The sequence below is a fragment of the Rhinichthys klamathensis genome, unplaced genomic scaffold, assembly GCF_029890125.1.
Source record: "Rhinichthys klamathensis goyatoka isolate OS25496 unplaced genomic scaffold, OSU_Roscu_1.1 h1tg000356l_1, whole genome shotgun sequence".
Classification (NCBI taxonomy): Eukaryota; Metazoa; Chordata; class Actinopteri; order Cypriniformes; family Leuciscidae; genus Rhinichthys; species Rhinichthys klamathensis.
The window spans coordinates 663,696-688,377 of NW_026606865.1; the positions used below are offsets into that span (position 1 = coordinate 663,696).

The 24,682-nt window shown below is 37.6% G+C and overlaps 1 protein-coding gene across 8 annotated transcripts in view; it reads left to right on the forward strand.

Annotated features, from left to right (window-relative positions):
* The window catches only part of smtnb (smoothelin b), an 81,439-nt gene that overhangs the window by 45,629 nt on the left and 11,128 nt on the right, over window positions 1-24,682 (forward strand). For 6 of the 8 annotated variants that reach the window (XM_056232775.1, XM_056232774.1, XM_056232777.1 and 3 more), the window contains 5 exons: window positions 4,892-4,965; window positions 19,218-19,391; window positions 21,050-21,125; window positions 21,291-21,323; window positions 23,395-23,568. In XM_056232775.1, the coding sequence (XP_056088750.1) occupies window positions 4,892-4,965; window positions 19,218-19,391; window positions 21,050-21,125; window positions 21,291-21,323; window positions 23,395-23,568 (531 nt within the window). The remainder of the gene's footprint in view (window positions 1-4,891; window positions 4,966-19,217; window positions 19,392-21,049; window positions 21,126-21,290; window positions 21,324-23,394; window positions 23,569-24,682) is intronic. The other 2 variants (XM_056232778.1, XM_056232779.1) reach the window with 1 other exon arrangement.

A 24,682-nucleotide genomic window follows, 5' to 3' on the forward strand; every position in this document is an offset into this window, starting at 1 on the left:
TTCAAAGTGAACTATCCCTTTAACTCTAACTTCTCTTGTAGCAGTGACTTGTTATTTTTTAATTAAATACGAGTGAGGTTCTGAAATCAGCAGTGCCAAATATTGCAATACACAATAGTGAAGTTTATATCTCATAATGAATCTTACAGGGTTGTCACAGTAACAAAATTTTAGTAGTCACTACCAATACCAGTAACATTTCACAGTTCTCTGTACCAGTTTTGGAACCAAAGCGAAAAACTTTTGAATTAAGTACTTTTTAGAAAATGCTCCATTTTGTCTCGTTCATTGGTTATCATTGTCAATCATCACAGTTTCCAATTCAATCGTGCATTTAAATACAGTTGTCAATCCAGAAACTTTGCAGTGTACTGAGTAGGATGAAAAACTAAACTTGCATTCAGATTGTGAATGGGTAATATACAGAAAAAGCAAGAGAAGAGTCTCCCTTTATAATCATTTAGACTATCAAGCGAAAACTATACCTTGACATCTTCAGATCAGTGTTTTCAAACTGCTGTGCCTACTAAAACAGATTGGTTGATCATCTTAGTCCAGACATACAAAAAAATATGTCAAATACTCAAAACAGAGCTAGTCCTAAAAAATTAAGGTCCTATTTTTCCTATAGTTTTTGAACCTTATTGGTTAATGTTTAATCTATTGTGATGTGTCGATTAGCATATTGCTAATAGAGAGTTAAAATAAATAATTTTTTCTCCCTTTAAATTCCTATGGGACATTTATTCGTATTGCTAATCATAATGATCCTGTTGAGAACTGCTGTATTTGCTGCGAAAGATCTAGCTTTCTGTGTTGTATTTATATTATGGTACATTAGGATTGGTTTCAAATGATGATTCTAAAATAATTCCTTATGAATTATGGATTTTGGCCTAGATCACAGGCCTAGACAACTGGAAAATGGAAAGCTAGCAATGGCTAAACGACGATCCAGGTTATTTGGAAAGCACCAGTGCTATGCATTTCACAGATGTTTTTATGAGGAATGGCGAGTGGGCTGATGGAACGAACTGGAGTGCAAGCTGTGCATATTCTCAGTTTGGCAGCCATGTTGGAAATTTCACCCTAAAATGAAATAGTTTGATACATTCCTCCTCCATGATTCAAGTGATGTATGAGTAAGCGTATTTAGTGGCTTTGCATATAAACTTTAAGAGGATCTATTTTGTGGGAGTGAATTTCACTCATTTCACTTGGATGTCACTTTAGTGTACTTATGAATGTAGTTAAAGGGATAGTTCCCCAAAAAATTTAAATTCTCTCGTCATCATATACACAGTATGCACCCTCATATCATTTGAAACCCTTGTTTTTCTCTTACCTGAGGAACATAGCGTTTGGTTACACTTTTGGTTACTATTTATTAGGGCTGTCAGTTAAACGCGTTATTAACGGCGTTAACGCAAACCCATTTTAACGGCGTCAATTTTTTTATCGCGCGATTAACGTTTTTTTTGGCCTAGCAAACTTTGTTGTTTTATTCACATGCTTTTGCAACAGGACGCGGCGCTGCGCTATGAAACCCATTCATTTCAATGGCTTGCGCCGCGCGAGGACGTTTTGTTGCTTCGTCGACCAAAGCGCAAGCGGATCTAGCTAGACCGGAAACAAAACAACAGGCACGACGCACACACTTGTTTGGGTCTGCGAGCCGGCCAAATAGTAGGTTAACGTTACGTTTTGAGTGGATGACGAGCGCGAGACGCCGAAATGGATGCCAATAAGATTCTGAATGGAAAGTTTACTTTTAAAAAGTTGCCAAATGGTCCCATTGACGAGACCAAAGTGATCTGTGTGTTTTGTCGTTGTGAACTGAGCTATCATCATCGCAGCACGTCCAGTCAGAAATACCAATTGATGATGGCCAAGCACACACACACACACACACACACACACACACACACAGCTGATGCGAATCCTCCGCCCCCTCGTCAATATCAGGACCTCGTCAGTATTTCTTTCACCCTTTTATTGATGGACTGTTACATTGTGTGAGAGATTATTTGCTCCAAGTGAGAATGTTAGTGTGAAATTGAACACAGTATATGCCAATGTTGTTTTCAATAAAAAACATTTGCGCAAAGCAAGCCGATCCACTTTTCCATGTTGATAAGAGCATTAAAATGAGAAAAAATAATGGGACAAAAAGAAATCAAGAGACATTTAGAATAGATAAAAATGTGCGATTAATCGCGAGTTAACTATGACACTAATGCGATTAATCGCGATTAACTATTTTAATCGTTTGACAGCACTACTATTTATTACTTTATGAATGAAAATGAATGGTGACTAGCGACTATAAAGCCATACAGTAACTTTTTCCGATAAGAATACATGAGCATAAACTATGATGGAAACATAAAAAAAGTCATGTGACTTTGCGCGAATGTACTAACCAGCGTGACCGATCTTGGTGCACAGCATCTGAAGTGTTGTTTTGATCTTACACGACTGCGTTCCCAAACAGCAACGCCTCTAAAAGCAAGATAACATGACCGGGTTTATTTTACAATATTTGTAATTTATTATATTTTAAAAAAGACCGTTCTTCTCCTTCTGCAGCGGTTCTTTATTCGCAAGTTAAAGTTACAACTTTGGATGGAAACCGAGCGAATTAACAATAAATTTGTACAGCATTGATTAACCTTTGCTAATGTTAGTTAATAATAATGTATTAATGTTAACAACAGTACACCGTTTGACCTTATGAATGTGTTGAGCTTAACATGAACTAAGATTAATGAATGCTGTCGAAGGTTTATTCGGTGTTCATATTCACTAATGTAGTTTATAAATGATACCTTATTGTAAAGTGTTACCATGAATTGCACATTTGTCTTTATTTTCACATGGATTGAAGCGGATCTCTTTATGCACTGAAAGTGGGTCATGTGTGCAACATTAATTTCACTGTTTTTTTAGTTTTTAACTTGAATTGCATAATGTGAAGCTGTTTTCAGACTTTAAAATGATATTTCTAACAAATTATTTAGCAAATTTGCATAAACTAAAAAATAATCTAAAGAGATTAAGTACATTCATTAATTTGTAAAGCATCTAATTCACTGGATTATCCAAAAGTTGACATTACCACATGGTTATTTCGTACGCTTGCTGGATTTTCAACTATTTTTAGTTATATCCAGCTATATCTTGTACTGTTACGTGTGTGTGTGCGTGTATACCATACATAGCCATGCCATAAAAACCATTACAATGATATAAAATAACCGTTATATGTTAGTTTACTGGCATGTGTGCCTAAGGACCCCTGTCATATAATCATAATTCACATTGCAGTTCACCCTCTTTCGCCTGCCTGGTGCATAAACACAATCACTTTTCTTCTCATTTTATCATATCTCTCTCTGTCTGTCTCTTCTCGGTATCATCAACAGACCTTATTTGTCATAGTGCCACAGCTCTGTCAGATCTTCCTTTTTTGGAAGTGCTTTGCTCATCCTTGCCTCTGAAAGGTCTCTCAGGCAGTGAAAATGTACTTGAAAGCCTCAGGATATTTAACGCTATAGACCTGCAGTAAAAGAGTGTTTACCATCATCTCACTGAACCACATAAGGAAACTGACATTTTGTGTAATCTTTCGCCAACTGATGGAAGACACCGTAAACCGAGCAGACAGCTTTATTTAAGAACAATGTCCACTCTTTGATTTCATCAGCAGTGTGTTTTTGGCCAAAGAGGTTTTTATTGGGAATTGATTGACGAAAACCAGATCTCTTGGGATAAAACATGACGGTTTCAATGAACAGTATCAAGTTCTGATGAAAAAAACAACACCGTTTACTTTATTAGATGGAGACTTTTGAACATGCGTATTGTACAAACACACATTCAAAAGTTTGGGTTTGATACCATTGTTTAAAAAATGTTTTAGAAAGAAATAACTAGTCTCTTGTTCTCACCAAAGCTGCATTTATTTGCATTACTCCAGTCTTCAGTGTCACATGATCCTTCAAAAATCATTCTAATATGCTGATTTTAATTCCATGCAATAGTTTGAGACAAGCAAATGGAAATGCTTTTAAAAATGCTTAGGCGTTAATCATAAACCATTTTGAAAAGTCAATGGAAATTCATTGGTCAAAAAGTCGGGGAACTCTGGAATTTAGTATGCATGAAATACCCAGGTCACCTACTATGTTTGTCAAAATGTGCAGTGTGCAACCAGAACACATGGAGTGAGACTGCATCCCACAAAGCAATGCGACTAACGCGACACTCAATTTCATGTGATATCAACCACAATTCTTTTAACATCCCTTTCTTGGCATAATATTTTTTGATCTGACTGGCAAGACCATATCACACAAAATTAAATACAAATTCAAATACAATTTTCTTTCCTAAGATGATGATTGGACATTACCATTATTTTTACCAATAGTTGAATTTAGCTTTTTGTTTTTATATTTTTCGTTTTCATTTGAATTTTTGTTAAAGTCTTTGTAATTTTGAGAGATTATTTTTTCCTTTTGAAACTAGCTGAAATAAAATAAGTGTCAGGATTTTCACTGTTAGGCAGTAAGCAGTGTCCTTATATCCCATGCCGAGCATAGCCAGAGAACGCAGAGGGCGCTGAGGAGTGTTTACATTAGCAGTAATGTGGCAATGCTAATTTATGAGCCCTATGTGGTGCCATTGTGGCAGCTTACATAACAGACTAAAGGCTCCATCCACTCTGACCGAAGCTCTATTTAACATCTAAACAGTGCCGTGTAAATATTTCTTGGGGTGGCATGATGTTTTTAAACCGTACACCATCATTAGACATTCTTAAGAAGCTCAGTCTCATCTAAATCTTTGAACACTGTTCTCATTTTGCTGTTTTCCCTTGTTCTCTCAGAGCTGACTCTTGGTTTAAGAGCGACACCGTTCAAAGTTACCAGCTCAAGTCTCTCATCTGGATCCTCTGTTAAGGTATTTAACATAAAACAAAACTGTATTTGCATGCAGATGAGACATAGAAAACCTCCACTCGCCATTTGTGCAAAGGTCCACTTTTAATATTAGTCAGTATTTTAATATGAATTATCCATCTTCTCTTTTTTTTGCTGCTGTGCCCTTATGGCCTTTACGTAAACGTCGTCTTTGCACATTAAATGAGTAACAGTGCTTTGCTGTGCTCACATAGAAATGATTTCCAGTCTAGTGTTTCTATAGGATCTGATTTGTTCCCTGATAGACACTCACCTCTGAATTACACTGTCTCAGTGTAAATTTGACACTTTAAATCGTCTCATCACTCACTAATGAAACAGTTGACAAGCGTAAACAATTCACAAAAGCTTTTGAAAGGAAGCGCCTCCAGGACCAAAGATGTTGTTTCTTCTGTGGGAAAGAAACCATACAATGACCTGTGAATGTCATACACACTTTCACATAATTAAGTTGGCATAAAATCATAATTTCAAATCGACCCTATATATATATATATATAAAAATGCATGCATGTCAATCGAAAAATTTAAATAATTTCACATTTTTGTATTTAATTGCACCTAACATTAAAGTTTTTCATATATTTTTTATATTGTAATACTTTCACATTGAATTTCCAAAATAGTATAAAAACAATATAGAAAAACATAAATGTATTCTAAATATTTGTTTAATGTCGTCTCTATTAAATGGATTTCCCCCCTCAAATTGAACCATTATAGCCATTCAGCATTATAGTATCATTGAAAGCTATCAATTTTAATAGGCTTTAAAAAAGATAACAACTTTTAATTTGTTAACTTAAACCAATATATTCACATAAACCCATTGTAATAAATGTCATATTTAGCGGTGCCTTTAATATAACAGGGTTCAACACTAAGGTTTTTTCTGCTTGCCCAGACGAGCCGGCTCAGGTATTTCCCTGCCCTGCCAAAGTGCACTAAAGTTATTGTTTTCATTGTTTTTGACCCATGTAACCTTGTAAACAGTGCTTTACACTGCACAGTATTTTCTGCATTAATTATGATTTGGAAATAGATGAATCCTTATTAAAGCTACAAAAATTATTCAGTCAAGAGCAGTGAGTGATTTTCTCTGTCTTTTGTTCTTTGATTAACATTAATGACAGACAGCAGGTTTATTAGGTTGCTGTCACTTTAAGATCAGATAAACTCTTTGTTCATTTAACACTTTTTATCTAATTTAAGACTTGAATGAATGATAGCATGATCTTATACTGTAGCACAGCCAAAGGATGACAGAAATGTTGCCAGATCTCCCTAGAAAAATAAAGGCCAAAACAAGAGACTTGCCTCACCAGAATAAGACCTAATACGGGACTGTATTCTTTAAAAAAGCATAAAACAACATAACTGCTCATAAATAAGCGTCTTTATAAAAAACTATGCTTATAAAAGTCAGACTATAAAAAACTATGCTTATAAAAGTCAGACATGGCAACATTGAAAGAGAGCATGCTCTGTAAAAGCCGCTGCTTGTAAAAAGCATGAACAAAACGCAGCACCTCTGTCAACAGTGGTTTACTTTAAATTGTCTGACAGAATACGTCCCAAATCACTGAGATAACTTTAGACAAAAAGCACAGACACCAAACAAGCTGAACTGTTAGCATTAGTGTTTGTATTTTCCAGCTGCAAGATACCAAAATGTTTAATTTGATATTTTACATCATAGCAATTTTGGGAGTGACTCACATTTAGAACTCTCAAAAATTTGGTGTGTGTGTGCTTGCGTGTGTGTCTGTGTGTGTGCGTGCACAGAACCGGTTAAGAGGCCAGAGTGTAATAAACACTTAAAGGGCTGACATCTGCAAATTTGTGACAAATTAACGATAACAGCCCTTGTGTGTTCAGACACTTAATTGCATGTTCAAATGTATCATTGTTTAATTCATATTAAATGCAGTTAGCTGAATTTTGAAGAGTTTTTGACACACTTAAGTACATTGTTATATATAATTTAGGGCTGTCAGTTAAACGCGTTATTAACGGCGTTAACGCAAACCCATTTTAACGGCGTCAATTTTTTTATTGCAGGATTAACTGTCTTTTTGGCCTAGCAAACTTTGTAGTTTTATTCACATGCTTTTGCAACAGGACGCGGCGCTGCGCTATGAAACCCATTCATTTCAATGGCTTGCGCCGCGCGAGGACGTTTTGTTGCTTCGTCGACCAAAGCGCAAGCGGATCTACTAGAGCGGAAACAAAACAACAGGCACGACGCACACACTTGTTTGGGTCTGCGAGCCGGCCAAATAGTAGGTTAACGTTACGTTTTGAGTGGATGACGAGCGCGAGACGCCGAAATGGATGCCAATAAGATTCTGAATGGAAAGTTTTCTTTTAAAAAGTTGCCAAATGGTTCCAATGACGAGACCAAAGTGATCTGTGTGTTTTGTCGTTGTGAACTGAGCTATCATCATCGCAGCACGTCCAGTCAGAAATACCAATTGATGATGGCCAAGCACACACACACACACACACACACACACACACACACACACACACACACACACACACACACACACACACACACACACACACACACACACACACAGCTGATGCGAATTCTCCGCCCCCTCGTCAATATCAGGACCTCGTCAGTATTTCTTTCACCCTTTTATTGATGGACAGTGTTACATTGTGTGAGAGATTATTTGCTCCAAGTGAGAATGTTAGTGTGAAATTGAACACAGTATATGCCAATGTTGTTTTCAATAAAAAACATTTGCACAAAGCAAGCCGATCCACTTTTCCATGTTGATAAGAGCATTAAAATGAGAAAAAATAATGGGACAAAGAAATCAAGAGACATTTAGAATAGATAAAAATGTGCGATTAATCGCGAGTTAACTATGACATTAATGCAATTAATCGCGATTAAATATTTTAATCGTTTGACAGCACTAATATAATTTTATAAATACTATAGTACTTATTGTCTTATGAAATATGGTTAAAGTTTTCTACTGAATTTACTGACACGCATTTATGGTAAACTAAAATATACCTTACTATCATTTTTATTTAAACTTTTAATGCAATGCATTTAAATATATTTGTTTACACATTTGTAATGATGAGGTTGCAATTTAATACATTTAAAATATAATATTGAATAACACACTAGTGAAAGGTATAATTAATTAAACTACAGGGCCGCTGAATGCTTCATTCTGATTGGTTGATGATTATTCTAAGGTGTGCGATTATTTTCAGGGAAACGCATGGCTTAAGTAGTTCCAGGCAGGTCTTGAGTTAATTAGTTCCTTATTACTTTGCCAAATTATTGTAAAAGTTATTTAAAAGATCTACAGCAGTAAAGTAGTTTCACGACTGAAAAGCTGCATGACATTTCTCAGTAGCGAGGTTTTAAACGTTTCGCTATTAGTCAAGGCGCTGCTGCCGAACACAGTCAGACTCAAGTCATTCACACACGTACAAGCGATCTCTCTAATAACTTGATTAGTCGGCATATCAATGGGTCAAGTCTCCGTTACTAGCTCTAAAATGACATTTTGGAATAAGCAATGGAGGCTTGGGATGAGATGCGTAATAAATTACTCCTACAAACAAGCGTTTTAAGGACAATAACCTGACAATTGTCTTTAAATAACACACTGGTTACCACACCTCAACACATTGTTCATATAAATGAAGTAATTGACTCCGGGACGTTGAATTATTAGAAAAATGCAACGGCCCATCATCAGTTATTCCATACATAGAGTTAGTTGATTTGTACAATAGTTGCAAAGTTACTTATAGTTAGTAGAATGTCTAAAGTGGACAATTGAAATAGTGTTACACAGCCTTTTATTTCATTAGTATTATATTATCTGCAAGTACAGTTTTTAAAAATATACTTTAAATAAGATTTGAATCAGTCCACATTCACTATAATCAAGCACACTTTTTAACAAGGAAGGAAAATATGTTCCGATGTGCTTAACTGAAGGTAAAATATTTGTAGTACATAAGAACTAGTAAATAAGTAGATGTTTTTTTTGCTGGTAATTCCCTTTGCATCTCTAACGCATGTGGGGCAGTGTGGTAATCTCGTTAAAGGATAAGCACTAACGGTTCATTAGCAGGTTGTCGAGGCTTTTCCACACAAATGAGGGATTAATGTCTCGGTGTGAACGCGACAGAGAAGAAAGAGAAAGCCTTGAGGGAAAACACAGACAGCAGGGATCATGATTTGACGGCAAACTTCGATACGACAATCTAATACAGAGGTAAATATGGGTTTGATTTGAGTAGAGTAGAAAGTGATTGCGGTGTTGTGTACTAGCAAACATTCACCTGAACAGGATTTGGTTGAGCTTTATCACAAGTACAATGACAGACAAATGCCTAGCACTGTTGAAGTTAACAACTGATCGTAACGGATGCATTTGGGTGGTCGTAAAATGGATATGGTTTCCCCTTTGCTTCTCTGTTCCTTTTAAAGTAATTTCCTCGACGGTGATTTGAGGTACAGGTTGTACTTAGACGTAGATCAAACCTTTTAACACTGACGCAAGGTTTGGAGAGACTTGGTGTGGAAACCAAAAAGCAGTGGTATATGGAAAATCATCTAAAACTGTCCCAACCGACTGAAAAATGTCACTCAAGCTGACAAAATCAATATGTGAGGAGATTTTGGGCCAATGACGGTGTGTGTGTGTGTGTGTGTGGGGTTATCCAGCTAGACGTGACTGAAATAGAAATCAAGCGAACACCAAAATTTCTTCTTTTTACATTATTATTCTTTAAATTGTATGAGTTTTATTAGGCCTTTCAACATTAATGTAGCTGGACTAGCCGGTCTTTGTGTTATTCAGCTACTTTTTATAGTTCGTGTACTTTATATACTAGTGACACCAGTGATGTGTCTGGACAGTTATTGCATTTGTAGGAGAGTATTTAAATGAATCATGCAACACGTCGTCCATTGTATTAGTTAACTTTTAGTCAAGAGCAAAATAACATTAATATATACCACCCTCGTATTTGTAGACCAGTGCTAGTGAACATACATATTTAAATACTTAGTTTGTGTAATTTGTGCTATTCAGCTTGCTGCTAACCACAGTCCCACTGACTATTTCTGGATATCCACCACACAATGCCAACCTGTACTTTTCACTGCCCTTTCTTAGAAGGAAAAAGTAACTTTTTAATTTCATAAGTTGGTGTCTATAAGGAAAACAGACTTTTTTAAAAACTTTCCCCAGGAAATACTGCATGGCCATTTCTTCCGGCTGTGCATGCGTAAATTCTTCACAAGGTTTGTTTTGTTGGCACTGTTTTACTGCTTGCGGTGGTATATTTAGATGCTCTGTTTTAAACTATGCAAGATATTTTTAGTCGCATGGCTGTCAGTGAGCGTCTGAGAGTCAGGCATTGTCGCTCGAATGAGACTGAACTGATTGGTATAGCTGTCTGAGCCTCATACATCTGACACAGTCATGTGATTGAATGATCTCTCATCTGGGTCAACAAGTTCAGGTGTGGTTTTGGCCTCTCAAAGTGCCCCAATGACAGCTAAAGCACGTTTTAGTTGTACAACTGCTGCGCTACATCAAATCAAGGCCAAAAATCTGAAATGTGAAACAGGACAGAAGCGCTTTCAACTAATTGCTTGTATAATTGGTTTTTCTTTAATGTACAGTAGTGACAAATTTACCACGTCAGCATTAGGGATGCAGCGATTACCGGATTCCACAATTAAGCGCGCTTTAAAACGTCACGGTTAATTAATCGTAAAGTGTTCTGCACGGAACGGAACTTTTGCAACTAACACAAAACGAAAACAAAGTTACACCAGTGGTGCACCAGCTTAATGCAACAACAAAAAACAGCGTAATGTTTTGGTTGCGCAAGTCTGTGGAAAACAGAATGTGACGTGCTCTCAAGAGTTTCAGTCAGTGAACATTTAACTTAATATCCTATTGCTTTCTCCTGTAAATGTTAGGCTTTGTAGTTTTAATATGCCCGGTGTAAAACACTAACATAAGATCAGGGCCGTGTAGACTTCTAGGACTACCAATTAACTGCATTTCAGTTATTAACAACACTGCATGAGAGATGTTCTCAGTTTCTTTCTACAATTTATACTTAATCTTCAAACAAACAAACCAAAATAATGAGATTATAATAGATGATTTTCTAAAGGCACATGTAAAATTTGGATTAATAATTAAAAAAAGAGTATTAAAATAAGTACAATAATATTGGAGTGGATAACATTTGGACTATCTTTGTTTTCTTTTAAAAGAAATACATAGTTAATATTTAGCTTACATTTAATTCAATAGAGCCAAATACTTTGTTTATTCTTTTTTTCATTGGGATTTATTATCCGTTTATTTGTTTTTAAATCAAATACCAACAAGATATTGTTTTCATGTTATCAAGTTTTCTACCTCAGGTTGAAAATAAATTTAGAACAAACTTAATCATTTTGTGATCTATTTCAATCAAAGAGCCCTGCAGCCATTGACTTAATTTGTTATTTTTAAAAGAAAAATGCTGGATGTTTACAAAGCACTTCTCTTTAATTCAAAAGGAAGAGATTGATTATTGTTTGTCATTTTATAATTTTGTACTGTGTTGTGGCAAATAACACATTCAAATCTAGTGTTGAGTCTTCATGTGATATTATACATATAGTGTTGTGAAATTAATTGATGCATAATAATCGTTAAATCGTGATTATTTCTCAGACAATAATCGTACTTTCAAAATCTGTAATCGTTGCATCCCTAGTCAGCATTAAGTCTGTTTTTTAAATTATCATACAGATGCTTACTTCCAATTATCTCATCAAAATGGTCATTTTGGAAAACCCAATGTTATTGTAAGTTTTCATATTTTATTGCATCATGCCTTGTTGGGACAACGTGTCCAGCAAAAAGAAATGAGTCTACTGTACACATAAATGTTGCATAATGTTTCAGTCCTATGATAAAGCAACCTTAAAGATGGCATGAAAAGAAAAAGCACCTTATTTTTTTTAACAATCGACTGGAAACGCTCATTCAGATCTGCCTTCATCCAGTCAACAACCGATGACAGCCTTGCCTTTTTTAAAATGTATATTACTCTCAGATGTACTGTATGTCACACTCACAATACAAAAAAAGATCTGTTGCTACTTTGTTTCATTGTAACTTTAAAACCTGTAGCTCAACTGGTAAAGTATAACACTAACAATACCAAGGTCATCATTAAGTAGAATGGTATTTTAATGGAAACATATTTCTACTGTAGAGGTTAGGATCGAGGATAAACTGAAATTCACAGCATTTCAACACAACAACTTCTCACATATTTGAAAGTTGCTATTGGATCATTGAGAGTAAAAACGTCATTATGCGACTACGCATTACTTTACGGAGAGTTTGCGACCTACTAACTACGTTCTGCCTTAAGAGCAAATGGTGCAACCGAGTTACTTACAAACTGGCTCGTAGTTAGTAAGCCTCTAGTGCGGGACTGTACATTTCAATTTAAGTAAGAGCTTACAAACGGCTGGTACAATGATGTAGTACATCTATTACAGGGGTCGGCAACCCAAAATGTTGAAAGAGCCATATTGGACCAAAAAAAAAAAAATCTGTCTGGAGCCACAAAAAATTAAAAGCTTTATATAAGCCTTATAATGAAGGCAACACATGCTGTAAGTGTTATATTAGCTTTATTAGTATCAAAATTATAAGTAGGCTACAAATTAGAGCTTAGATCGGGCCCAAAAAATCAAGCCCGGCCCGACACATTAAATTTAATTATGAGCCCGATTTTAACCCGACCATTTTTTAATGCGTGGGTCGTTATAACTGACGTTCTCAACTTTCTTTCTCCCGCCCGCAACATTTATGTTTTGTCCCGCTCCCGCCCGCAAATACACTTTTTTCTGTACCTCCAAATACTTTCAAGTTAGCCTACGTGTCGCCACCATACATCCTCCTGATAAATTATTTGTTATTAAAGCATTAAGACACAAACCACTGTTAATTTAACATAAAAGCAAACAGTTTACTATGCGTGCATGGTTTGCCATGACTGAATGCGCGCAAAGTGCGCTCTCTTAATAATTCCTAAAAAGCTGACAGTTCATCGCGATCTCCCACATCTCTGTTATTATCAATGAAGCTGACTGCACAATGAATCTTTCATAATATCCACACTTTGTTCGTTATAATTAGAGGATTTGCCAGCATACAGAATTCAGCACTGAACAAAAACGTCAGTTTTGAGCGGTGAGGGGAGTCTATCTTAAATGCTTCTGATTGGCCATTGCGTTCAAGAAATCAACACATATGTCTGTGATTGGCTATATCGCTCAACGCTGCAAACACGTTATGAATAGAAATTCTGGCCTGTAAATCGTTTCTATTTTGTTTTAGTAGAGTGAGTGCATTACCGCACGCGCCCGCGCTCGCACTCGGCCATCAAATCTAGTCCTGCGCCGCACTAGAGTGCGTTGGGAGTGCTCAGCTATCTTTCTATTTTTCCCCTTGGGATCCATTGCCCATGACACACGCCGGTTTGTTTGTTTGTTTGTCAGCCACCGGTCTGGGATCACGCCGATCTGACAGACACGTGTGTCACAGTCTATGACGTAAATTCTTCGTTGACAGAAATGTTGAAATTAAATATTTATACACATTTTTACAACGTTGAAAAACTTTAAGAATATTTGTCATGTTTTTCCTCCTACAGAAATTATATTAAAACAAAAAATATTTTTTCCATTTTCACATTTTTGAAAAGCTCCAGGGAGTTTCCTGCGTTTCCAGGGAGTTTCCCGCATGCGGCTCTAGAGCCGCGGGTTGCCGACCTATGATCTATTACTAAGATTTAAGGTTTTTCAGACTTCTTAACAAAAAAGCTAATAAACCGTTTGTGCTTTGGACTTGCTGCAATGTGCATGCGGGGACATTGTTCAGCGTTGCCCTGCACTTTGTTCTCAGCTAGTGAAAGGTGTGAAGGACAAGAGCTTTAAATAAAGAGAGCCAGGGGCTTATGGGTGATTGCCTACTGGAATAATGGCCACTGTTGATAAATAGATGACTGTGGCACCTGAGTCACAGGGGCTCCGGGGCCTCCAGTTGCCATGGCGACAGAATTCCAAGGCTCTCCATTGGCTGACGTGATGGACAGCTGATAGGGGTTTGGAGTGAGGTATAAAGGGCTGGGATTTGTCTCAACTGTGGGTCTAAGTGAGGTGTATTTTGTGTGGTCTGCAACTATTGCAAGGCGATTTGGCCTGATTGTTCTTATAGACTCTAATTGTTGTAGTTTTATAGATTATTTGGCACATAGAGAAGCTGCTAACCATACCATGCCTGGCGTCAGCTTGGACCCCTCGCCAAATCTAGGCGATGAAGTCATTATCCCGCAGGATTGTGCCGAGTCGGGCCTAGAGGCCGTGATCGGAGACCTTTTATTACAGACGGATGAAGATGAAGACGGAAAAGCCAGTGATGAGCGTTTTTATGAGCTTGAACTTAATCTTCAACGAGCCGTGCAAGAGATACATAGCGATTTGAAGGTTTTCGGCAGAAGTATCGAGGCACGTCTGGAGGAAGCAACGCCTGTAGTCGAGGCCATTTCCACCTTACAACAGGAGAATGCAAGTTTAAGGATCTTGCAAGAGAAGCTTGCAAGGCAAGTATTGGCGCTTTGTGATGCTCTCGGACTGCCTGAACCGAAACTGACCGAAGAGGAAGACGTCGATCCAGAAAATAGCAATCCATCTGATGTTGAAGTAAACCAAGAGATACAGCCTCCTGCGTTTGCTGCTGTTTGCCACACATCGCCTGTGTCGTCTCCAACCGGCAGTGTCTCGCGGAGCAATAGCATGGTAGTATAAAGGCCTGTTTACACCGGGACGAATTTCACGCGCGATATTCGCCGACGTTTAACGCCTCGTGACTAAACAAAGGGCGCCAATGTGAGTGTGCACACCGACGCGAAAAACGCCACGCGTAAAAGCGTAATATTTTAAAAAACGCCTCGGGTTCGTTTTTTTGGTTTGACGCGCCGCGTCAAAAACTATCCGACCAATGAGATTGGCGCTTTTGCTCACGTGTCTGGAGCTTCTGAAGTTACAGTAAAACACAACTTGGGGGCGCTCAAACACAAAACGGTCTTGCCGAGCACACACACGTAACGGCGAAGATGATATACGCCAAGTAGCGTCTACACTGCCGGGAAGAAATAAGACGAGGAAGATGCGAGGCAAGATGAATGTAGAGCTGCTGGTCCCGTTGGTGTCGGAACATAAAGAACTATAAGACAAACGCGACAGCGACTACAAAATAGGACTATTTCTGTTTACATTAAGCGCCATCTAATGTCAGGGAATGAATTTGCATGTTCACTCGGCTCATCGTCAGCGAAAATCGCTTGGGTGTGAACACAAAAAACGCGTTGAAAAACGGTGGCGAATAACGCGCGCCGATATTCGTCCCGGTGTGTACGGCCCTTAAGTGTGTGTGTGTGTGTATTTTCCAGACCTTGCTGAGGCAAAGAATCACTACTGCTCATACATTCTGCGATAACGTAAGCGAAAAACAGACTACGCCATATCTAGAGAGCACTTGGGATGGGCTCTTTTGATTTAGGAACTAATAGCAATGCACTGGCAACCACCAACAACACCTAACTTTGTGATTTCATCCTGTGAGGAAGATGCAAAATACGCATATTTTGAACTTTTGCAAAATTGGATTAGTTCGTATTTGAATGATGGGAAATTGTTCTTCCTTTATGAGTCTGGTGTCATCATTTGGATGGTTTTCGTTTTGAAAGAATCGTTTTTTCCACTGTGTGTTATTAGCCATATGCACTTATGGTGAATAATGTGGACTGGAAAATCTGCCAAGGAAACGATCTAAATGTAGGGGTTCAAGTTAAAACTTTAAGATACTTAAGATTTTCTTTCATTGAAACCTGTGCCATTCAAAAATAGACAAGGCTTCGTTGGAAACGAGTGTAAATATCCCATCCAAAGTCCCATCTAGGATGAATAATTGATTTTGTGTGCATTAAGTTATGCTTCAAATAGATTTTATGGCTTAGCACAGTTCATTTGAAAACTAATGAATCATGTGGCCCATTGCTGTCTGATTCATTGAAAGTCTTAGTGTTTGAGTTTGCTTCCAGGAAGAGATTTGATTCAGTCAGGGCAGATTTTCCAGGGATCTTTTGATTTAGGGCAAGTTGTGCTTTAGGTATAGTACAATTAGTACAGTGAGTAGTAGGAAAAAGTCGGTAGTAATTTAATTTTGCGTGCATGTGCTAAAGTGGACATTAGATTTGAAAACAGTAAGGTTTGTTTTCAGCTTGGAATATGCTTTAGCTGGTCAAACGTGGGCTGAAAAGCATCTGAATTTGCTAGTGTGCAGCAAAGCCTAGCTAATCAGGGATTAGTAAAAGGTAAAAAGATGGTAACTCGTCGTGGCACGAGATTTGCAGCGAGTCTGAGTCTATTTCTGTGTGTCTGGTGCAGGTCTTTGTATGTGTTTGGTGTGGGATGATGCGCTTCACTGTGAGTGGATGCGATGATTTTAGCACAAAGTTAGCACATTACCTTATGAGATTAATTAAATAAGTCTAATGCCGTTAAATACATTTAACACCCTTAATGCATTAATCTGATTTGACGTAACTGTATCATGCAGATCATAAAGTTGTCTGAAGCATCCCATACCATGGGTATCTAATTCTCCATTCTCTTTTTTTTTCATTGCATGTTTTTTAATTAAAAAAAAAAAATTTTTTTTATAATTTTTAGTGAATCTTTTTTATTAATTTATTTAAGCAACATACATTTTGTACAAATACAAGTATGAAAAATGATGCATACAATACATACAAAAAAAGCAACTATATAAAAAAGAAAAGAAAAAGAAAAGGGTGCCAGGGAATAATAGCATAAATACCAGAATAATGGTGCATTCAGGTATAAGGATATCAAATACAGATTTTTTAAATACATTTACAGCGTGTCAACAAACTCAAAAGAATAAAAAAATAAATTAAATAAAAGCATTTTTCATATTTTTCAGGATAATCCGTGAAACCAAAGAGTACATTTTCCCATAAGAGAGAGACTGAATATTTTCATTAATACATTTGTGTACCTTACACCACAGTATAACAAAGTACAATGCCAAAATAAATGCAAGGTGGTTTCGTGATAATTATAACAGAAAGTACAGTTTAAATTTATATAATTTTTAAATTTTTGTAAAGAATGATTAGCTGGATATGAATAGGTTTAAAAGATATTTCTTTAACCTTATTTCTAATATGAAACTTCTGGGGTAACAACAACCACAATTTATCCCAGCAAGCAAATCACCTTAATATTTGTCCATTCACTCAAAGTGCTAATGCTCTAAACCCTCTCCGTTACGAACCGCCCGGCTCGGCCCGACATGCACTTCCAGGGCGTTTGTTGAAGGAGAGATCAGTGAAGAAGCGAGTGTGACACGGATGAGAGCGGCCGGCTAAGGCTCTCAGGGACGTTCACAGAAATCATTGAGCTCTCATTCCTGTCTAAATGTCAGCGAGCTTCCACGGCTTTTGTGTAAACACAGCTGTAGACATAGATCAGATTCAGAAACATTCCCTCCCTTCCACCAGCCCCTTTTTCCATCTCCTCTTTCTGCTGTAATGGTTTCACTCGCTCTCTGCTCTTTCTTGCCCATCTCTCCATCACTCTGCTCTCTTTGCCAGGTTTATTTTTGGACGAGTATTTTTATTGTCCGTGCTCTTAAATCCTGATGTCAATTGTGTTGCTGTCGATTATAACCTACTTTAGGGATTAGCTGTTCAGATTTATAAATGTCATCACTGTGTTTTTAGTGTCATAGTATCAGATCTTAATAGGCATCTGTCTGTCTGTCAGCTCCTTGTACACTGAGTCCGAATTTTTCGTATGCGTTTTTTCGTATTCGTCATTCGGTGGCTCTGAGTTGTCAAAACACCATTCAAAATGCTTGCTAACCCGATCCGAATTTTTTTATGACGGACGAAAGTTTCAGAGGCAGTGTGTAAACGTGATTGACAAAACACGAGGTCGTATTTATTTTTTAACGTGTGAACATTTCGGACACAAATTTCAGATTCTGTGTGCAAGAAAGTTATTCTTAGTTTCCATACACTTTTCACTATAATGCATTTTAACACATTGCAACATGAATTTTGTGATGATCATGCATCTTTCTACAATTGCAGTGGCAACTTTTGAGTGTTATACATGGTTTTATAATACATTTGAAATTTTTTGTAAATTTGAAAGTTAAAAATAGTTTCCAAATAAGTCGGGAAGCCATTTATTTGAAACCTAGAATCAGAGAAATTGAACTAATTGAAAAAATAATAATAATTCTAATTAAAATGTTAATAGTGTGTAACTGCTGTTATCACAACATAAAAACAACAAAAGGGACGCTTAAGTTCGTTCTTAAGCTAAAGACCATGTGTGGTGAGGCAAAAGTCAGTGAATTTCTACGTTATATTTTTACATTCAAGTCCATGGAAAAATATCAGTATTCTCGAGGGGCATTTTTGAATTTTCAATGATGTTATTTGTGCTATATGTATAACCTTGTTACACCATTTATGATAGCTTGTTCCTCAACATCTTTTAGAATAATGATAAAAATATTATATCATATATCATATACCAGAGTGGTGAATTATGTGTTCAAATGCTGTTGTCACCATAATCCTCATGCATTTCTTCTGTTTATTAGCTACAGTACTTTGTCAAAAGTATAGCTTGACTCTGGTTTAACTGGTTTAAATAAGTAGCTTGACTCTCAATGTAAAAAAAATAATAATAATCTGAAAACTTTAACGGTAAAAAAACAGCAGCTTTGGTTGCCGGTACATAAGATGAATCCAAGTTCATCGGGAAAAAACTTTTCCACAAAATGATTTTTCACTGTAAATTATACGATTTTTCACTTCTAAAAAATGTATAGCCTTTTACAGTAAAAATTACATTAAATCTCCCATTAGACCATTTCAGTTTTCACTGTAGAATTGGGGAACTTGCTATTAACCAATTAACAGGTTTTTACTATAGCATTTGTACAGTTTTGTTTTTAATTATGGTAATTTTTGATAGTGTACCTTTTATAATGTATACAGGTGTCATGTTGCTGTCTTTCTATCCCTCCACACACACACACACACACACAGATGGAGACGGATCCCATTTCTCTTGTGGGTGAATCTGTGAGTGGGATGGCTCATGAAGTCCCGGTGCTTCCTAATGGCTCATCCATGACCTCCATCAAAAGAGAGGAACAAAGTGAGAAGCTGACCTCAGAGAAGCTGCAGGACATCGAGGACGAGGAGATCCTGGACAAAATGGTGCTTCATTTCTCCCACTGACCTTTTGAACACTTATACACTCACCGGCCACTTTATTAGGTACCCCATGCTAGTAACGGGTTGGACGCCCTTTTGCCTTCAGAACTGCCTCAATTCTTCGTGGCATAGATTCAACAAGGTGCTGGAAGCATTCCTCAGGGAGTTTGGTCCATATTGACATGATGGCATCACACAGTTGCCGCAGATTTGTCGGCTGCACATCCATGATGCGAATCTCCCGTTCCACCACATCCCAAAGATGCTCTATTGGGTTGAGATCTGGTGACTGTGGAGGCCATTTTAGTACAGTGAACTCATTGTCATGTTCAAGAAACCAATTTGAAATGATTAGAGCTTTGTGACATGGTGGAAGTAGCCATCAGAGGATGGGTACATGGTGGCCATAAAGGGATGGACATGGTCAGAAACAATGCTCAGGTAGGCCGTGGCATTTAAACGATGCCCAATTGGCACTAAGGGGCCTAAAGTGTGCCAGGAAAACATCCCCCACACCATTACACCACCACCACCAGCCTGCACAGTGGTAACAAGGCATGATGCTTCCATGTTCTCATTCTGTTTACGCCAAATTCTGACTCTAACATCTGAATGTCTCAACAGAAATCGAGACTCATCAGACCAGGCAACATTTTTCCAGTCTTCAACTGTTCAATTTTGGTGAGCTCTTGCAAATTGTAGCCTCTTTTTCCTATTTGTAGTGGAGATGAGTGGTACCCGGTGGAGTCTTCTGCTGTTGTAGCCCATCCGCCTCAAGGTTGTGCGTGTTGTGGCTTCACAAATGCTTTGCTGCATACCTCGGTTGTAACGAGTGGTTATTTCAGTCACTGTTGCCCTTCTATCAGCTCGAACCAGTCTGGCCATTCTCCTCTGACCTCTGGCATCAACAAGGCATTTCCGCCCACAGAACTGCCGCTCACTGGATGTTTTTTCTTTTTCGGACCATTCTCTGTAAACCCTAGAGATGGTTGTGCGTGAAAATCCCAGTAGATTAGCAGTTTCTGAAATACTCAGACCAGCCCTTCTGGCACCAACAATCATGCCACGTTCAAAGTCACTCAAATCAACTTTCTTCCCCATACTGATGCTCGGTTTGAACTGCAGGAGATTGTCTTGACCATGTCTACATGCCTAAATGCACTGAGTTGCCGCCATGTGATTGGCTGCTTAGAAATTAAGTGTTAACGAGCAGTTGGACAGGTGTACCTAATAAAGTGGCCGGTGAGTGTATACCAGTTATATACAATCTTACGTATATACAATCTCTTAATTATCTAAATCCCTTAATTATTTTCTCCCGACGTGTGTCCAAAAATCAAGATTTTTTCACCCGCGATATCCGTTCTTATCATTTTGAGAATCACTTTGCTTTGAATAAAACCGACCAATACTTAAATCTCTTACGTGACATGACATGTGAAGGCCAAGCATGGCAACCCATACTCAGAATTTGTACCCTTTATTATTTAACCCATCCAAGTTAGTGCACACTTTCAAGTTTTAAGTTCCTGGTGGTGCATGATTCATTAGTTCACATTCATTAATTGACAAAGACATCTTTCTGAAATGCATATCATGATGGAAGTATTCATTATAATTATATTTTGTTAATTTGTTTGGGTTGCTTTTTGATTTTACAGCTCGATGATAGCAAAGATTTTGAAGAAAGGAAAATGATCAGGACTGCAATGAGAGAACTGCGCAAGAAAAAGCGAGGTGATTATCTCTACATTTGTTTTATTGTACAGCACTCACCTCTTGTTCTCCTCTTTCTTTTTTCTCTCTATATACTGATGGGTGTATTTCAACATAAAGTGTAGAGACAGTCTGTCATCTTTACTTCCCTATGGTTCAGCCCTGTTTCTCTCTCTTTGCTCTCAGAGGCTAAGCTGGGATGCACACAGGAGGAAATGGGTAGGGTTTCTGGATTGTGTGTGTGTTTTTGCCCTACTGAACCCTTGCTAATGCCCAGGGCCTTAGTGAAGGGTCATTTAGAGCTTCATTGGCTATAGATTTGGTTTGTAGTTGCAGATACGGTATGTCGTTTTTATTCACTGAAGTGCCACGTGTGATTTTGTCATTGTATTATTGTTGTTTGATCCTGCATGAAAGTGAATGTAGTTCGTAATCATATGGTACTGCTTGCTTTGTGTTTGCTTGATCAAATTTACACACATGGTGCTATGTTCATCTGTGGTGTAGGGGTGTGTGATATATATATAAAAAAAAAAAAAAACTTCTATATTTTCTGCCAATATTTTGCTGAATACTTAGTGGGTTTTTGTGCTGGTACATTGACTGGTTTAGGCCTGTCATGGACAGCTGAGTCCCAAAGCTTTTTATATTTTGTGAGGTGATTGGTTTCACAGAAGCTGCATTATGTGTGTACAGTGTTTAATGCAGCTCAGAGGTAACATTAATGCATTTACACTGCAATAACTACTGAATAAATGATGGTATTTGAGATTAATCTTTAAAAATGCCAGCAAGTTACTGTCTTAATGAGTGTGTGAGGGAGTCTTTCAAATGGTTGATTTATTAGGAAACAAGGCGAATGGTTCATTGAATTATTCGCTCACCCAATTTGTTCAAACACTGTTTTATTCAGAAACAAAACCCTGCTGTCTATTTCTCGGACATCTGTTCTGCTTTGGCTCTATAATATACAATATTTATATTATTGTTTTTAATGTAACTCACAATATTAAAGCTGCAGTCCGTAACTTTTTTGGGTTAAAAATTATCCCAAATAATTTTTTGAGCAAGTACATAACCAGCCAGTGTTCAAAACTCTCTGCTTGCCGTAGCTCGATTCAAAACGATAAGCTTCTAATAATGTTTTTAATTTCAGTGGTACTGGTGGATTTCCGCGGGAAATTCGAGCATATCTTTGCATCATTACGTCACATCTGCACACACACATCTGTACACATAAAGAAGAGTCTCGGCTAGTAGGCTATGAGTGTGAGGATGCTGGAGGTGGAGATTTATAGCCTTTTCTCACAGCACTTGATATAATTAAACTTATCAATTTGATGGCGGATCCAGAAAGGTTCAAACGACAATCACCAGTGACAACAGATTCACCCGCTGTAAAATGCAAAAGACTTCGGACTTCGGAGTGGCTACAGAAAAAAAGAGACTGCAACCGGCCCATGCGAACACAAGGATAATATCGGAAGGGCATTAATTGTAGTCACGCAATGCTGATGTTGTTATCATCAATTTGAGAACAAAGTATGATTTGCACGGTTTGACGTGATATGGTAAGCGATCGTTAGATTTAATCAGCGCGATTTACTGCAATGCTTTTTTCCCCTTAGTTGGTCAGAAGTGGAAGTGCATGTTACTTACTTGTTCAGACATTTTTCCGGTGAAAATTCTTATGTTGGTCATATTTCCAAAAAGCATAATCTGTGATTCTGAATGCCAGAATCCACACCGGTGCGCCGACAGCGACCGCCGAGGCACAACCCACGTAAAGTTAATAATTCGGCGAATATCTGCAATTGCAGATTTCGAACAGAGATGGCGACAAAGTGGAAAAACTACGGACTGCAGCTTTAAATTAGTTTGTTACACTATTGTATAAAATCAACATCACATTTGGTATACTATCACATCAATATCACGATTTTCAATCATTCTGACATTGGTGAAAACCATGTCAGCTCGCACAATGTTAAAACTACAATTGCGATATCGTAGACAATAAATATCACACAACCCTACTATGGTGTTAATCTTAAGATATTAGCACTTTCACACGAGTGCTGTGAAAGCGATATAGTTTCGGAAGTGTGTGATTTCTGTCACCAAAGTTGCAAAAATAATGTTTTCAAACAGGTTTCCCGAACACACTCCCTAGTCAGATAGTCCCGCGCATTGATCACTTTGGAAAAGTACTGATGTGATCTTCACCTTAATTTTTCTTCCCCCCTTTCAAACATCATCCTGACGCTGTTGGTTTTGCCCGTGTCCTCAGACCAGAGAGAGAGGGAGAGAGATGTGCGTCTGCAGGAGCTCAGACAGCAGCGGGTGGACAGATCTCAGAAAGGTCGGGGGGGCGCAGACACCAGTGAAGTGGTGATGAAGAAGATTGAGCGGTCCACAGACGGCTCCACTACCAGCCAGATCACCAATCGGGTTTCCCATTCAGGTACCACAGCAGTAATGTAGTGGCCTCTTGATCTTTTTATTTTTCCTCTTCAGTGTACTTGTAAAGTTCAGGGTTCAAGTCTGGGATTCTTGCTCCAAAAGCAGTCATAATTTAAAGGGATAGTTCACTTTGAAATTAATTTTTGGTATGTTTTAGCTTACCTCAAGGGCATCCAAGATGTAGGTGTCTTTGTTTCCGCAGTAGTTTCAATTTTGATATTTTTAGGTCAAACCGTTCTTGTCTGTCAGTCATATAATGCAGGTCTATGGTCACCACCTCAAAGAGCATGCACAGAGAAGTCCAAATTAAACATGATTTAATGACTCGTAAATGTAAGTACACATTGATGGCCTAAGACACGAAACGAGTGGTTTGTGTGAGAAAACGAACATTATTTATATCGTTTTATATCGTCTCTCGCGCGTGTACGTCATACAATTGTTTTATTTTGACCGCATGACCCTAGGAATCAAACAAGGTTTATATAATACCTGGAGAAAGCTAATGGTTAGTAAACACTAGCAACTATATTGAGCTGTGAAGTGAAAACCAGCAGACCGAGGTCCTTTTCACACTTTTTTAATAAAACGTTCACTTTTAAAACATCTACTGCAATATAGTGAAATATTTGTGTACCTTTAAAATTGTATTTGTGTCAGTTTTGACACGTAATAGGTACAAAAATACACAGGAATGTATGGCACAGGAATACAACTTTGGGAATGGGTTAAGACTATCAAAATACACATATTGTTTACCTAAAGTTTTCAAATTATTATTTTTTAAGATATGACCATTAACTAAAAGAGTACATTGTAACATCTATTGTGTTTCAGGTCAATTTACCCTGGTATCAACTCAGGCTTTACATAATGTTATGCCAACTTTTTTTAATCTTTTGGTTAGATTTGTCTCAAAAGTAATTTTGTTAAATATATTTAGGCTAGTCTCTTTTAGGGCTGAATTGTCTTTGTAAACATGAATATGCACTCTCAAACACTGTAAACAGACAAACGATGATATAGAAATAACAAATCAACTATATTTGGACCGTTTGAGAAAAAAAAAATCTATATGTCTTGCATTGTTTTATTTTAGGAGTTCATGTAAAGTT